The sequence below is a fragment of the Rhinopithecus roxellana genome, chromosome 14, assembly GCF_007565055.1.
Source record: "Rhinopithecus roxellana isolate Shanxi Qingling chromosome 14, ASM756505v1, whole genome shotgun sequence".
NCBI classification, from domain to species: Eukaryota; Metazoa; Chordata; class Mammalia; order Primates; family Cercopithecidae; genus Rhinopithecus; species Rhinopithecus roxellana.
In genome coordinates this window covers 123,854,362-123,871,741 of record NC_044562.1, presented here as the reverse complement: position 1 = coordinate 123,871,741, position 17,380 = coordinate 123,854,362, and the positions used below count along the sequence as shown (strand labels likewise).

At 40.5% G+C, this 17,380-nt stretch overlaps 1 protein-coding gene across 1 annotated transcript in view; it reads right to left on the bottom strand.

The window, feature by feature from the left end:
- MCM6 (minichromosome maintenance complex component 6) overlaps positions 1–17,380 on the bottom strand; it is a 37,298-nt gene that overhangs the window by 19,280 nt on the left and 638 nt on the right. The window contains exons 2-9 of the mRNA XM_010367263.1: positions 13,577–13,723; positions 11,229–11,339; positions 9,589–9,838; positions 7,525–7,690; positions 7,091–7,236; positions 5,979–6,129; positions 3,549–3,690; positions 348–489 (exon numbers count right to left, since the gene is read on the bottom strand). Of these exons, the coding sequence (XP_010365565.1) occupies positions 348–489; positions 3,549–3,690; positions 5,979–6,129; positions 7,091–7,236; positions 7,525–7,690; positions 9,589–9,838; positions 11,229–11,339; positions 13,577–13,723 (1,255 nt within the window). The remainder of the gene's footprint in view (positions 1–347; positions 490–3,548; positions 3,691–5,978; positions 6,130–7,090; positions 7,237–7,524; positions 7,691–9,588; positions 9,839–11,228; positions 11,340–13,576; positions 13,724–17,380) is intronic.

The following is a 17,380-nucleotide window of genomic DNA, read 5'->3' as shown; positions in this document are numbered from 1 at the left end:
CGGCTCACACACAGAAGCCTCCACCTCCCGGGCTCAGTGATCCTCCCACCTCAGCCTCTTGAGTAACTGGGACCACAGGCACCCGCCACCATGCCCAGCTAATTTTTGCATTTTTAGTAGAGAACATGGGGTTTCGCCATGTTGGCCAGGCTGGTCTCAAACTCCTGACCTCAGGTGATCCACCCACCTCGGCCTCCCAAAGTACTGGGACTATAGGTGTGAGCCACCGCACCCAGCTGAGAATGCTGTTTTTAAGGACATCTTTTTAACGGTTAACTTATAGGCCTTTACTGATAGGGTAGGGGTATTCTGACTTCTTTATACTGAAGAGTGTAAAATGTTCTTACATTATCAGCCAACATCAAAGCTCCAGCCTCAATGACAAACTCATGAGATTCTTCATCTCTCACAACAGCTGCTGTTAAGCCAGCAGCACTGGACGCTTTGCCACTGGTGTAGACAGCTCTGGGGCTGAACTCCTCCACGTGCCTGTTCAAGGTTATCATACAAAGACTCATTAATATGTCACTATACAGCACCCTTCCCATGAAAACCAGCGGAAGAGTTTAAATCGCTGAAAGAACATCTGAGAGTGGCATTAAGCTTAAGCAATTCATAAAGACACATGCACAGACTAAATGGGAAGGCTCATCTCCTTCGACTTTTCTTCTTCTTTTTTTTTTTTGAGACAGAGTCTTGCTCTGTCACCAAACGAGTGCAGTGTCACGATCTCAGCTAACTGCAACCTCCACCTCCCAGATTCAAGCGATTCTCGTGCCTCAGCCTCCCAAGTAAGTGGGATTACAGGCATGCGCCATCACGCCTGGCTAATTTTTGTATTTTCAGAGTTAATACCTGATAAAAATATCAATTTTTTTTTTAATTGAGACAGAGTCTTGCTCTGTCGCCAAGGCTGGAGGAGTGCAGTGGTGCGATCTCAGCTCACTGCAACCTTTGCTACTTGGGTTCAAGCGATTCTCCTGCCTCAGCCTCCCAAGTTGCTGGGATCACAGGTGTGCGCCACTACGCTTGGCTAATTTTTTTTTTTGTTTTTTTGTTTGAGACGGAGTCTCGCTCTGTCGCCCAGGCTGGAGTGCAGTGGCCGGATCTCAGCTCACTGCAAGCTCCGCCTCCCGGGTTTATGCCATTCTCCTGCCTCAGCCTCCCGAGTAGCTGGGACTACAGGCGCCCGCCACCTCGCCCGGCTAGTTTTTTGTATTTTTAGTAGAGACGGGGTTTCACCGTGTTAGCCAGGATGGTCTCGATCTCCTGACCTCGTGATCCGCCCGTCTCGGCCTCCCAAAGTGCTGGGATTACAGGCTTGAGCCACCGCGCCCGGCCGCTTGGCTAATTTTTGTATTTTTAGTAGAGATGGGGTTTCACCATGTTGGCCAGGCTGGTCTCGAACTCCTGACCTCAGGTGATCCGCCTACTTCGGCCTCCCGAAGTGCTGGGATTATAGACGTGAGCTACCACGCCTATCCTAAAACATCAATTTTATTTATTTATTTTAAAATTTTATTTATTTTTAAATTCTATTTATTTATTTATTTAGACGGAGTCTTGCTCTGTCACCTAGGCTGGAGTGCGGTGGTGCAATCTTGGTTTACTTCAAGCTCCGCCTCCCGGGTTCATGTCATTCTCCTGCCTCAGCCTCCCAAGTAGCTGGGGCTACAGGTGCCCGCCACCACACCTGGTTAATTTTTTTGTATTTTTAGTAGAGATGGGGTTTCACTGTGTTAGCCAGGATGGTCTCGATCTCCTGACCTCGTGATCCACCACGCCTGGCTAAAACATCAATTTTAAAAGTCTTCAATAGTAATAAACAGCAACAATCAACTATCAGAAGGTCTTACAATTAAAAATAAAACAAAACTAGATATGGGGCTTATTCCAGAAATGCAAGATTGGTTTAACATCTGAAAATCAATCGATATGCTAAATTAATAAAACAACTACATGACCACCAAAACAGATGTAGAAAAAGTATTTGACAAAATCCAACACCTTTCATTATAAAAACCAAACAAACCAGGAATAGAGAAGATTTTCCTAAGTCTAATAAAGGGTTTTTTCTTTAACCTGACAAAGGGCATCTATGAAAACCCACAGATAACATCAAACCTAAAGGTGAAAGGCTGAATGTTTTGCCCCTAAGATCAGGAACAAGACACGGATGTCTGCTCTTGCCACTTCTATTCAACATTATACTGATGGCTCTAATCAAGGGCAATTAGGCAAGAAAAAAAGGCAGCCAGATTGGATACTCCAACTATCATTATACACAGATTTTATACATAAAAAATGCTATGGAATTCACTAGGACTGTCACATACCACATGATACTGTTACCAGAGGCAACACTGTAGTACATCTTTTTTTTGGGGGGCAGGGAGAGAGAAAATGACAAGAAAAAAAAAATCCTTTGTTAACACAGGACTACTATCTTAAAATCTAAAACTCAGTTCGTGATATGTTCAAAAGAAATATTTACTCGTAAAACTCCAAACCAACTAAAAACGTTCAATAGTCTAAAACGGTACTATGTTACAAATTTCCAAAACAAATAAAGAAAACGCAGCTTGATGTAGCACGAAGTACACACGTTTTGCAGGCAATGGCAACTGTATCTGAATTTTAATATTCATGGCTCTGTGTTACCTTTCACCTACAAGAGAGTGGGCAAATTTCTTGTAGGCTTGGAGAGGTTGTGACTCCCTGAAAAAAAGGGAATAATACACATGCCTGTCTGGGTGCTGCTAGAGTAAGACATAATACATACACAGCACTGAGAACATGGCAGGTGCTCAGAAACTGGCTGCTTTTATTTTGGGCCCTAAGTTTCTTAAAAGTTTGAAAGTAACCAAGTATTTATTACAGCTTCTAAAAATAGTCAAAAATAGTGTTCACACTGACAAAGTTAACATAAAATATCTCATAGCATTCCCTTTGGAAAGTACATCCTATTTTAAAACCTAACAAATGTTTGTATTCTTAGTCTCAACAATCCTGTATCTAGCAATATACCCAGAGGAAACAAACAAAAAATATATATAACATTATGATGTTCACCGCATCTGTATCAACAATTATTATAATAAACTATCCTGTTAAATTTAATAGGGCTAAGGAAATGATTTTGTTAGTTATAGTATACCAACAGAAGAAGACATCTGTGAAAATGAGAAACTCATGAGATTTTTCCATGTGAAAAGAAACATGGAAAAAATGTTTAGGGAAAATTAAAATTACAAGTATGTATAATATGATTTATAATAATGAAAATACATAATTCACATATTCAAACACTTTTGTACAAAGATATTATACAAAGACTAAAGAGTTCAATGTGAGATTGGTATTACAGGCAATTTTTCCCTATTCTAAAAAATTGTAAAATGTTGCCATATCTTTATGAGAATTATATATTTAACATAGTCATAATTTACACTCCTAGTAAGGCCATGGTGACTGTATTCTTGGTAGCACAGCCAGCCTGGGAACTATGTACACTTTTTCCTGCTATACTGTATCAGGCAAATGCTTACTTGAGAAATTGGCTCTTAGCTGTACTTGGGTCACCAACAATGCAAACATTTATGTCCCCTCGAAGAGAGGTCCCTTCTCCTGTTGTCTTTGGAACGCCACCAAAGAGCATCAGCAGGACACCCCGTTTTACTTCATCATTGCCTGAAATGAAAAGCTATAGATGAAAAACTAATTTTTCAACATGAAGTTAAACACTTTCAGAGGAAACAGTAAAGGCATGTTTACCAACCAAAAGGTAGAGTCAGCTAAAGCAAAGCATAAAACTGGAGTAATAATACCTGGCTTCTGATCTTGGTTCTTGCTCTGTGGACTTAGTCACCTAAACCACTGTTCCAATGTTTTCTCCTACACCACAGATGTCACTGTGCCAGTGCTCACTATCCTAAAAGCCAGAGCCTTTACTTGTCCATGAGTCCTACCTCCTACACAAAACCTTACCCAATGCCTTAGCCCTCAACGATCTCTCCTGATAAATGAACTATGCCCACTACAGCCTACCACATTTGCTAGTCCTTTTTAATGCCAGTTCTTATAGTTCTGTCAAGAATTTGAGGAAATGGTTCATAACACTTTTCTATCACCTGCAGTGACCAGTACTGAATAAATATATGTTAACTGAATTCATGTGGATTAAATAAGATGCTGAATGCAATTTACAGCTGCTTAGTTTATAAACCCGGTAAGAAGGAAAAACAATTTTCTTAAAGAAGAACACTGTGATATTAAACATTTTTCTGTGGAATTATCTACTCTGTGAACTCCATCAACAAAGTGCTATGCAAATTTACACAAGGCATTCCTTAAAGGAGAAAATTAGGCTGCGTGTGGTGGCTTATGCCTGTAATTCGAGCACTTTGGAAGGCCAAGGCGGGAGGATTGCTTGAGCCCAGAGGTTTGAGACCAGCCTAGGCAACATGGTGAAATCCCATCTCTAAAAAAAAATTTTTTTTAAATTAGCTGGGCATGGTGGCAGGCACCTGTAGTCCCAGCTGATTTGGGGGCTATGGTGGAGAATTGTTTAAGCCCAGGAGGTTGAGGCTGCAGTAGGCTGTGTTCACTGTCACTGCACTCCAGCCTGGGCGACAGTGAGACCCTACAAAACAAAACAAAACAAAACAAAAGAGGTAGAAAACAAAAAACCCATTCCACAAACAAAACTTCTTTGACTTATATTTAGATAGAAAAAAAGGGCCGGATGCAGTGGCTCATGCCTGTAATCCCAGCACTTTGGGAGGCCAAGGTGGATGGATCATTTGAGGTCAGGAGGGAGTTCGAGACCAGCCTGGCCAACATGGCGAAACCCCACCTCTACAAAAAATACAAAAATTAGCCGGGCGTTGTGGGGCATGCCTGCAATCCCAGCTACTTGTGAGGCTGAGGCAGGAGAATAGCTTGAACCCGGGAGGCAGAGGTTGCAGTGAGCCGAGATCACGCCACTATACTCCAGCCTGGGTGACAGAGCGAGACTCTGTCTCAAAAAAAAAAAAAAAAAAAAAAACAAATAATTAAAATTTTAAAAAGATTAAAAAAGGGTTAATGAGTTCTTACCACAATCCCAATCGAGTATAGAAGGATGGAAGAGTTCAAAGATAAAGCACCAGGCCCAAAATGTTAGTTATAGCTTTCAAAACACAGCTAGCAACCAAGAGTCATGAAAATGTGAAACTGCCAAAGGTATAGACAGAACAAATAACCAATCATAAACACTCCATCTTGGTAAATAAAAAGACAAACAAGAGCCAAGTGTGGTGACCTACACCTGTAATCCCAGCTACCGGGGAGGCTGGAGGTAGGAAGACTGCTTTAGCCCAGGAGGGAGTGCTTCAGCCTAGAAAACATAGCAAAACTCTGTCTCTCTAACACACACACACACACATGCGTGTGTGCATACACACAACAACAATAACAAGGCCAGGAGACTACAACCACAAAAAGGCCAGGAGACTAGTCTAGCATATTGAAACTTAAAGTGCATTTCTGTCATAAGGCCAGGAAATAAGATGATGAAATAACTTTTTTTCCTTAAAAAAAAAAAAAAAGTGATAAAAATACATAATAAAACCTATCATTTTAACCATTTTTCAATCTATAGTTCAGTGGCACTAAGTAGATTATGTTCTATAACTGTCACCACTATCCCTTTCCAGAACTTTGTCATCATCCCAAATAGCAACTTTATCCATGAAATAACTCATTTCTCCCATTCCCCAAGTCACTGATAATCTCTATCCTACCTTGTCTCTATGAATTTGCACATTACAGGTACCTCAAATAAGTGAAATCATGTACCCGTCCTTTTGTAAATGACCTCTTTTAGACCCACTAAAAACTTTCATGGTCTGATTTATGTGCTTTAAGAAATAACTTGCGGCTGTTTATAATCATTATTTTGATTTCAAGTTTATGGTATAAATGGATGGAATTCTTACCATGTATAGTAGGGAACAGGCTGGTACAAAGATTGTGGTATAGATTTTTATCTTGACTCATCTCAAACACTTTCTCCCATTCTTTCACAGTCATTTGGTTCTTAATGCTCTCAGCTGTCTGTTCCTCATCTCTGAGCTCTTTCCCCCCAAACTAAGGGTAGAAAACAAAGGAAGAATTATTAGTATAGAAGCAGTCAAAAGAGCATAAAGGAGAAGAAACTTCATTGCGTGGGAAGTCAACCTCACAATTTATTGACTGTAAAGGTTTTTAAAAAAAACAAAAAAACAAAAAAACAACTCCCCAAACTAGTAAGCCCTCAGTTAACAAAGACACTTAAGGGTGTGTCATTTGTCCAGTGAGTTAAATAGAAAAAAAGCTACGTGAATGCTCAAGAGATAAGCCATAGCAGAATGTTAATCACTGATATAAAGACGCAAATAAAGTAAGAGATTATGTTCACTCCCTTTTTCCAATACTGAACTATTTTCCAAACTCCCATTTATGACACAGAATCAAGTTAACTGAACAATACTGCCAGGGGTTCATCATTCTCAGAAATTTACTTCCCAGATTACTAAATCTTTTTATTTATATTTCCTCCAAAAGCGTAACAGAGGAACTGTGAAACTTAAAATACAGCATGGATAATTTGTACCACTGTTCTTAAAAGCATTGAGCTCTTATGTAAGACATCAAATAAGACTTTTTTCAAGATCAGAAAGACATATGTCCAAAGATTTGGTTTTAAAACTAATCAAATCTTAACCCCATCCCCTGCTCTTAACATTGATGAGATAACCCAGATGTTTCAGAATCCTATCACTTTGTGGCAGCCTCAGGGTAGGTGTTTCTTAAGCTGTCACTCTACTAAGACTCACTGTTGGCCTGGCTGGCCAACAGAGCAAGACCTCATCTCTAAAAAAAATTTTTTAATTAGCTGGGTGCGGTGATTCATACCTATAATCCCAGCTACTCAGGAGGTTGAGATGGTAGGATCACTTGAGCCCAGGAAGTGGAGGCTACAGTGAGCCATGACTTTGCCACTGCACTCCAGCATGGGTGACAGAGACAGACTGTTTCAAAAACAAACAAAAACCCCAAAACGACTCACCCTTGGGTTGGTTGGTGCAACACAGCAGGCAAGAAAGACCAGCCTGTAAGAAAGGTCCCTAACACCAAGGGCCCGGAGTCCTCGAATGCCTTCTGTCTCATAGCCATCAACACCACTGACACGGGAATTAGTTTCTGCACGTGCTCCTGAAACAGAACGACAGGCTGTTTCACAACTTAAATACTAAAGGTGCTGAATAGCTTTAAAATTGCTCAAATAAATGAAAGCTATAAATCCAAAGACTTCACTTAAGCCTTGAATACTTTCAGAATAGCACCATTTGTGGCAAAACCAGTTTCTTTTTATTCTCATCACAGTTTCTTGCTCAGCTTCTGATTGGTAGCCAAAAAGAAGACAATGAAGATGTGGGAAGTTAGATATTCTGCAGTTTAGGTAACTGAGAATTTGTTAAATTTGAGCCACAGATTACTGACCTGGTGTGCTAAGCTTGGAGACGTCAGGCACAACAATCAGTGTCCCTGTAAAGTCACACTTGTCACCAGCTTGAGCTGATTCCACAGCTTCAGCCCTCAAAATAACTTCTAAACTGCGGGGGATACTCCCTCGAGGAAGCTCAGCTTGGGTCTCTTGAATACGAACCTGTAATAAAGACAAACAGCCAAGAATGAGAAGCGATCCCTTTCAGATGCCATACAATCTAAATTAAATACCACAAATACTGACATATTCTAAACTATCTGACCCATTAGCAGACTTTTCACATGCATCAACATTCATCCTAAAAATTATCTACCCTAAACCTCCTTTTAGTCAAATAGTTCAATTTGGCAAAAGATTACATCTATTTAAAAACTTCATGCTGATTCAAGCAGCAGAGGAAGAAAAAAAATTTCACTTTTACTCTCATTTAAAAAGCTTTTTTTTCCTCTTTGTTCAAAATGACTCTAAATATGTTATATGTTCCATCTTCTCCTAAGCTTTAAGATAATTTTACGGAAAATTTCAAATACACCTTTTATACCCTCCACTTCAACACAACTGCTAACATTATTTACAGATACATGTTTTTTCTTTTTTACTATATATTTGAACAAAGTTGTAAACATCAAGAAACTTCACACCTAAATATTTTAGCATTCATCTCTAAGAATAAAGACAATCCTCTGTTATAATACCATTAACACAACCAAGAAAATAATATTTAATTTCATAAAATTACACATCTTCTATTATCTAGTCTGTCTTCAAATGTCTTGATTGTCAAGTGTCCTTTATATAGTTGTGTTCTCCCCCGAAACTAAGACCCAATCTGACGCATACTTTATAAGATAAGGCATCTCCTACCCAAAGCTGTTGGCAGAATATGGGCATCTTAAAAGCTACCAGGTTAATGTAAGAAAGCTAAATAAGAATGATTATCAGAACAATATAAAAATATTAAATTCATCTGATAATAATTATTCCGTACTTGAGCTGTTTCACCTTTTTTCCTTTTCGTATGTCTATAAAAATTAAGACCTGCTGAAGTTTGAGAGTCCCCTTCATTCTTACTACTGCCATCCATCACCTCTTGCCCAGGTAACTGAAATTGCCTATTAACTCTCTGTTAAACCCATCACGGACTTATTCAGTTTCCTTTAAAAAAAAAAAAAAACACACACACACACACACAGGTCGGGCACGGTGGCTCACGCCTGTAATCCCAGCACTTTGGGAGGCCGAGGCGGGCAAGTCAGGAGATCGAGACCATACTGGGTTAACATGGTGAAACACCGTCTCTACAAAAAATATAAAAAAATCAGCCGGGTGTGGTGGCGGGCGTCTGTAGTCCCAACTACTCGGGAGGCTGAGGCAGGAGAATGGCCTGAACCTGGGAGGCAGAGCTCGCAGTGAGTGGAGATCACGCCACTGCACTCCAGCCTGGGTGACAGAATGCGACTTTGTCTCAAAAAATAAAAACACAAAAAACAAAACAAACAAACGAACAAACAAAAACACACACACACATAAACTACCTTCCCAGTATATTCCCACTGCTTATTAAGATAGGCTCAAACTTCTCAGCCTAAGATTTAGGGATGCAAGTACCTCCAGGTCTCACATCACATCATCTCTCAGATGGTCTCCAACTTGGCTCCTTACTTCAATCATGATAATCCTCACTGCTTCCAAGCTAGCCTGTCCTATTCATGCTTTCCTTTCTATGCACCAAATGGAAATCTTACACTAATAAATTGCTATTTCTTCAAAGTTTTCTTAACTCCAGTTTATAATAACCACTACCACCTAGTTACCATTTATTCTTTGACAAATACATCTTGTCAGTCTTAAGGAACTTCCAAGTTATTAAAAGTTAAAACAGATGTATATACTAACAATTACAATTTACATGAACAGTTTTGGACTTAAATTTGTAGTCATTTTGATGATGCTTAACTTATATAAAAATTGAATTGAACATAATCTAAATAGAAGTTATTGCAAGGGTCTAGAAGTGAATTATTATACAGACTCTGATCTACACAGATGTTTAATACCTTTTGAAAATCAACAAATCTTGATTTATTTGTATCCAGTAAGAATCTCCTCCTGTTGGCACAAACTGGATTTCGGCAGATGTTTGGTTGTGTGTATTTGAACTGCTGTTCTACATCCCTGATCACTGTCTGACAGTCCAAGCACAGAAAAGTTCCGCTCACAAGCTCTGGGTGAACTGGGTGAGTCCGCACCACCTGCCCACTGATGCGAGTGAGCAAACCAATTCTGGATGAGGTGAGCTCTCGAATCCTGTTTAAAGACAAATGTCCCATTAGTAAACATTCATCTCCTAACTAAGAATCTTTCCATTTTAGTGAGAGGGCATTCAAAGATAATTTATGTTTAAAAAAAAATTCAAGAGACAAGGTATTCTTTGGACTCTCCTGTAAGAATAATTTAGTCAATGTGCCCATTCCTAAATTATATGATGTATATGCATCCAGAACAATATATATAAATGAATATAAACTAAAGGATGCCAAAAAAATGAAAACCAAAATTATAAAACAGAACGGGCCGGGCATGGTGGCTCACACCTGTAATCCCAGCACTTTGGTAGATTGAGGCGGGCTCATGAGGTCAAGAGATCGAGACCATCCTGGCCAACATGGTGAAACCTCATCTCTACTAAAAATACAAAAACTAGCTGGGCACGGTGGCGAGCACCTGTAATCCCAGCTACTTGGAGGGCCTGAGGCAGGAGAACTGCTTGAACCCAGGAGGTGGAAGTTGTAGTGAGCCAAGATCGCGCCACTGCACTCAGGCCCAGGTGACAGAGCAAGACTCCGTCTCGGGGGAGAAAAAGAAAAAGAAAAAAAAAAAAAAAACCAGAATGATCCTGTTTTTGTTTTATACGCAAATACTTTTTTGCTTACTTGAAATTTCTTTAAAAAAGCATGTTACATAATAATCCTATCATGAGAAAAAATTTTGTACTCAAAGTTCAGAAACACTTCCTTTACAAACCCATTTTATGTGAAATAACGGTAATTTTATAAAGTAATTTCAGTAGTTTAACTGTCCAAAATATCACTTCAATTTTATCCATTAAATTTATTCTTAAAATAACTGCCAAAGGGGTGTTTGAAAATTATGTATTCAAACTGACAAAAATTTCCAGAGATTCAGGAATTTCTAGAATTTCGTATTTTCTCCCTTGATCAATTTTCTCCCAAATTTCCCTAAAAGGCGCCCTAAAATGTGGTAATCCTAAGACTTTGCTTCACTTCATTTATATCCAAGCCCATCTCCATAGGAAAATACATCACTCCAAAACTAAACTTTCTGGATAACTGGGTATAACTCCTATAAAAGTCAACCTTCTACAAAATCTGAATGCAAACCACTATTTTTTCCTCCTGGTATTTTATAGCATCAATGTTGTAAGTACTCGTTTTATAATTATTGTGATTACCAATTTTTACAGCAACAAACCTACTTTTTGCATGATTTAGGTAGAAAACCTAAGCCAAAAGACTTCACAGATAAGGAAACTGAGGCTCAGGGAGGTAAAAGTGATTTGTATAATGTTAAATAGTGAGCTAATAACAGATCAAGGCAACCTCTCAAGTTTTCTGTCAACTAAGTGGTACCTGTACCATTTGGTGAATTCATTTTTTTCCAGAGAAGGGTTTCTTACTTGTGTCTGGTAGGCAGGTCTTGGAATGCAACATAAAAATCCTTGGCAAGAGGGATCTCTTTACGGTCTTTGACGAATGTTTTCAAGGCCCGACACAAGTAAGGGTAAACTCTGAAAAACAAAAAAGTCAACTGATTAGAGGTTTACCAAGTCCTCCTTCCCTTTACATATCTACCAACAGTCGAGATTAAGGAATTTCATCGGTTTCACAACTAAGCCTTAGAACTTAACTGTGCATGACACTTCTATTATCTATTCTGGGTTTAGGACCCTCTTTCAATTCTCTCCTATCCCACCGAAACACTAAATATAAAATGTCACACCATACCTGATTATCTTTAAATAATCATATAGCACCCACACTGTTAGCCATTCCTCTGTCCAACATGACTAGCTGAACAATCATCTTGTCAATATGCTCAAAACTGTGAATTTTCTGTGGGCTGTTATGACTTAGTAAATCAGGTGTCAAGTCAGTCTATTTATTTGGTTTCATTCTGAGACAGGGTCTCACTCTGTCACCCAGACTGAAGTGCAGTGGCACCATCACAGCTCACTGCAGCCTTAAGTCTCCCTAGGCTCAGGTGGTCCTCTCATCTCGGCCTGCTGAGTAGCTGGCACTAAGGCATGCACCACCATGCCCAGCTAACTTTTGTGGGTTTTTTTCGTAGAAATGGGATTTCACCATGTTGTCCAGGCTGGTCTCAAACTCCTGGGCTCAAGTGATCTGTCCACCTCAGCCTCCCAAAGTGTTTGGTAAGAAATGTATGAGGACAGGAGAAGTATTTGTGTACTAATGTGAGAACAAATTGGCAAAAACGCTCCATTTGACTGGTGAGAGTGAAGTATGCAGGTCCTTTTTATATGAGTTTCTAATAGCTACTACAGCTTACTTTGTTTAAAAAGTGGGGTCTGAAAGTCCTCTAAAAAAGGTGCTACTCTCAGGAAAGAGAACTGCTGCCTGGCTTGTGAATGAGGCATGGCACAGCTGCTTCTACCACCAGGCTTGATTTTCTACCTCTCCCTCATTTGTCAGTGCTATAACTTCTGCTGCATGCTTTCACAATAAACCCTGTTGCTTACTTACCCCTCCAATTAATCTTGATCGTCAGCTATGACTAGAAACACAGACAAATCCTCCATCTCCCAATCTACCAAGAAATGAACAAGATTGTACCTCCTTCTCCCTGAGTTTTCATTTATCTTTCACAACTGCCCACAATTTATTTTAACCTGATTCTATTTCTGATTGTCACATTCATTTAATCCTAATACGAAGTCTTGTGTGCAAAGATGTTTTTTGCTGTGTATAACAATTCAAAATACAATAAAAGCCTTATATTAAATATAATGTCTAACCAAAGTAGTTCTACCAAAAAATCACAATTGGAGCTATTAGTATGATTTTAAGAAATTTGAGTAGTTTCATACACAGTACACACAGAAAGACATCAAAATGTGACAGAAGATCCTCACAAAACTCTGCACTTCTAGACTTAGAAGGCTCCTGGAACTCTTGTAGCAGACCTGCTAATGACGGTGGTAGATTACAAGTGTAAAAGCAATTTAATTATCCTTACTTTTCTCTATTTTCTAAATTTTCTACAATATATACCTACTACTTTTATAAGCAGAAACAAAATTAAACTTTAAGGGAACAAGAAGTACAACAACATCAATGCTGTAAAGATATCCCCAGTACAAGAACAGGACCCACACAAACACCTATTCCTGTGGGGAAAAAGGATCAGTGAAATGACACAAAAGTAAGTAAGCACAGTTTTCCTCTTGGGAAAACTATACAGAAAGCAAAGATTTTCAACATTTGTATTTGAAAAAAAAGTTCAGCTCTGGCCGGGCGTGGTGGCTCATGCCTGTAATCCCAGCACTTCGGGAGGCCGAGGCGGGTGGATCACCTGAGGTCAGGAGTTTGCGACCAGCCTGACCAACATGGTGACACCCCATTTCTACTAAAAAATGTAAAAAATTAGCCGGGCGTGATGGCGGGCGCCTATAATCCCAGCTACTAGGGAGGCTGAGGCAGAAGAATTGCTAGAACCTGGGAAGCAGAAGTTGCGGTCAGCAAGATCGAGCCACTGCACTCCAGCCTGGGCGTGACAGAACAAGACTCCGTCTCAAAAAAAAAAAAGTTTGGCTCTACAAAGGCCTACATGAAGTTTAGAGCAGTACTAAAATGACCACTGGCAGTATCAAAGCACCTCTTCTCAGAGGGAAATAACTGTGAAAGCTGCCCTTCTGCTATACAAGTGAACACTTACAGTCCAGGAAGAGCTGGCTTCCCAGATTTCAACCCCTATTCAAAGTAAAGAAGATTAGTATGTCCATACCTATAGAACTCCTCTTGAATGGTGGTAGAAAGTTGCTGGTTAAATTGTTCCAGGTCCACAAAACTCACAACCAATGTGTTTCTCTCAGGACGAATCAGTTCCTCTGCTAATTGCAAGTATTTAACTTCTCCATCGCTGCTCTGAAACCTGCAGGTACATGCAAGTCAACTAGATTAAGGACACAGGCAGTACAAAGAACCTGAATAATTGATAATTCAGAATACTGGTTAAAGTCCAACAACTAGGCTCAGATGGGCCCATGTTTGGCAGTTCTATAACTTGGGGCAAGTTACTTTTCCCTTCTGATATGGTTTGGCTGTGTTCCCACTCAAATCTCATCTTGAATTCCCACATGTTGTGGGAGGGACCTGGTGGGAGGTAATTGAATCATGGGGACAAGTCTTTCCCCTGCTGTTCTCTGATAGTATAATGAGATCTGATGGTTTTAAAAAGAGGAGTTCCTCTGCACAAGCTCTCTTTGCCTGATGCCATCCACTTAAGACATCAGTGACTTGCTCCTCCTTGCCTTCCACCATGACTGTGAGGCTTAACTGCTAACAACAACAACAACAAAAAACAACAAAACAACTACTAACTCTTATTATTGTCATGTATAATTAAGATTGGAAAATGTTAAATCAAGAAATTCACCGGCCGAGCGCGGTGGCTCAAGCCTGTAATCCCAGCACTTTGGGAGGCCGAGAAGGGCGGATCACGAGGTCAGGAGATCGAGACCATCCTGGCTAACACGGTGAAACCTCGTCTCTACTAAAAAATACAAAAAACTAGCCGGGCGAGGTGGCAGGCGCCTGTAGTCCCAGCTACTCGGGAGGCTGAGGCAGGAGAATGGTGTAAACCCGGGGGGCGGAGCTTGCAGTGAGCTGAGATCCGGCCACTGCACTCCAGCCTGGGTGACATAGCAAGACTCCATCTCAAAAAAAAAAAAAAAAGAAATTCAGTCGATAACCCAATGATTCCATTTCTGTAGGGAATTTGCAAGCTGACAGATTAGTCAGGGATTTAAGAAGCAGAATAGAGGCCGGGCGCGGTGGCTCAAGCCTGTAATCCCAGCACTTTGGGAGGCCGAGACGGGCGGATCACGAGGTCAGGAGATCGAGACCATCCTGGCTAACATGGTGAAACCCCGTCTCTACTAAAAAAATACAAAAATCTAGCCGGGCGAGGTGGTGGGCGCCTGTAGTCCCAGCTACTCGGGAGGCTGAGGCAGGAGAATGGCGTAAACCCGGGAGGCGGAGCTTGCAGTGAGCTGAGATCCGGCCACTGCACTCCAGCCCGGGCGACAGAGCGAGACTCCGTCTCAAAAAAAAAAAAAAAAAAAAAAAAAAAAAAAAAAAAAAAAAAAAGAAGCAGAATAGAAATAAGAATACACAGAAATGAGGTGTTTCACTGTCCAAGACTTCAGGAAAATTGAAACATGCACACTAAATAAAGCTGTTGGTATTTTTGCTTCTAAAGCCCAAGCAGGATATCATACAAATTTATTTTCTGTTCTTTTAAATATGCAGATTTGCTTTAAGAAAAAATCAATTTCTCCTCCAAATACAGCATGTTCTGACTACTTAAAATATCTGTTAAACAACTATGTGCAAAGCCCTATGACAGAGGCATCTGAAGCTGAAAATGGCAGTGTTGTTCCTGCCCTAGGGTTAACTAACCCTTTGTCTGTGTCTAGGGAGTTAGATATGTAAACAATGAAGACAGACACGAAATATGTTCCTGTTAATGAGAACAAGAAATGTGCTAGGGTAATAGAAACTAATTCTGTCTAACAGAACATCTACAAGAGTCAAACATATAAAAGGTGGTACTGGAATTCAGCTTCTGAAAGAGTTAAAAATTTCAAATAAAAATAGGTGGTGGAGTGACTGACTACAGATGTTTGCAAGTATATGATTAAGTCAGAGAAGGTAGGGGAAAAGTGTGGATGATGACTGGGATGATTTTGGAAGACAAACAGGAAAGAGGAGTGGTGAAGAATTTGAACTTTATTCCACAAGCAATGGTGAATTAAAGTTTATTTTGTGACAGGGAGTTGGCACTTCTTTAAACAAAGTACAGAGATTATTTGTCTCATCATTATCATCTAGCTGCAAAGTCAAGGCACTTAGATTATTTGTTGCAATGAAACATTTATTGAAGAACCTTTGTAATGTGATGTGGTGGGTAGGTGGGGTTGAGGATGGAATCTGAATTCCACACTAAGTGGCTGAGAGGTAAACGTGTTACACTGCTGGAGATAATGCAAAACAAATAATGAAAAACAAACGGCACCCTGGGAGCCTAAGGAAGAAAGGATTAGTGCCTCTCAAAAAGGTATACAAGGTATCACAAAGGTGTGAGTTTTTAGCTGGGCTTTCAAGGAGGAACTATCAGGCAAACAATAACATTGCCATAGGTAGCATAATGGAAATTAAATTACGGTTTTAAGTATATCAAAATTTCATAAGATGGCAACATTATTCACAATAGCCAAAAGGTGGAATGAACCTGCGTCCACTGAATGGATAAGCAAAATGCAGTACATATGCAGGTTGAGCAGCCCTCATCTGAAAATCTAAAATATGAAATGGTTCAAAATCTGAAACTTTTTGAGTGCTGACACGATTTTCACTGGAGCATTTCAAATTAGGGATGCAACTGGTTAAGTATAATGTAAATACTCCAAATCTGAAAAAAAAAATCCAAGATCCCAAACTCTTCTGGTCCCAAGCATTTCAGAAAAGGGATACTCAATCTGTACAGACAATGTTATTTAGCCTTAAAAAGCAAAGAAATTCTGACATATGGTACCTCGCAGAGAAACCTTGTAGACATTATGCTACACAAGCCAAACACAAAAGGACAAATACTATTATGATTCCACTTATATGAGGTACCTAGAGTGGTCAAACTCATAATGAAAGGAAGCAGAGTGGTGGGTGACGGTGGTTGAGGGAGAGGGTAACGGAGGAGAGTTCGTGTTTAATGGGCACAGAGTGTCAGTTTGGAAGATGAAAGAAGTTTGGAGCCCGGTGCGGTGGCTCACGCCTGTAATCCCAGCACTTTGGGAGGCCCAGTCGGGTGGATCACCTGAGGTCGGGAGTTCAAGAGCAGCCTGATCAACAAGGAGAAACCCTATCTCTACTAAAATACAAAATGAGCAGGGCGTGGTGGCGCAGGCCTGTAATCCCAGCTACTCCTGAGGCTGAGGCAGGAGAATCGCTTGAATCCGGGAGGCGGAGGATGCGGTGAGCTGAGATGGTGACACTGCACTCCAGCCTGGGCAACAAGGTCTAATAATTCCGTCTTAAAAAAAAAAAAAAAGAGTTTGGAGATGGAGGGTGGTGACTGCTGCATAACGAGGTGAACGCACTTAATGTCACTGGACTGTACATTTAAAATGGCTAAATTGTCAACTTTGTTATGTATATTTTACTACAATAAAAAGAACTTCATAAGCTTTTTTCACAAGCCATTCCAAAGTGTTGACCCTTCATCCTGGAGGCCGTGGTGTATCTACTCTAGGAAAAATAACCGGTGGGTAGGTAAGGCAAGCCAGGGAGGAGGCGGGGTTATGAAGCCAGGAGCCCAGAGGCACAGAAAAAAAGAGGAGTAGTAGAGAAAGGAAAGGAAGGCCAGAGGGAAAGGGGAGCAAGGGACCCAGAAGGGAAATGGTTACTCTACAGGGCACGGCTCCGCACCCCAGCAGCTTTTAAACCACAGTTCACGCAGAAACTTTCATCAGCACAGGAGGCGAGGGTGGCCCAGGCCCTGCCCACCCCCAGCACCAGGCTACCGGCTGTG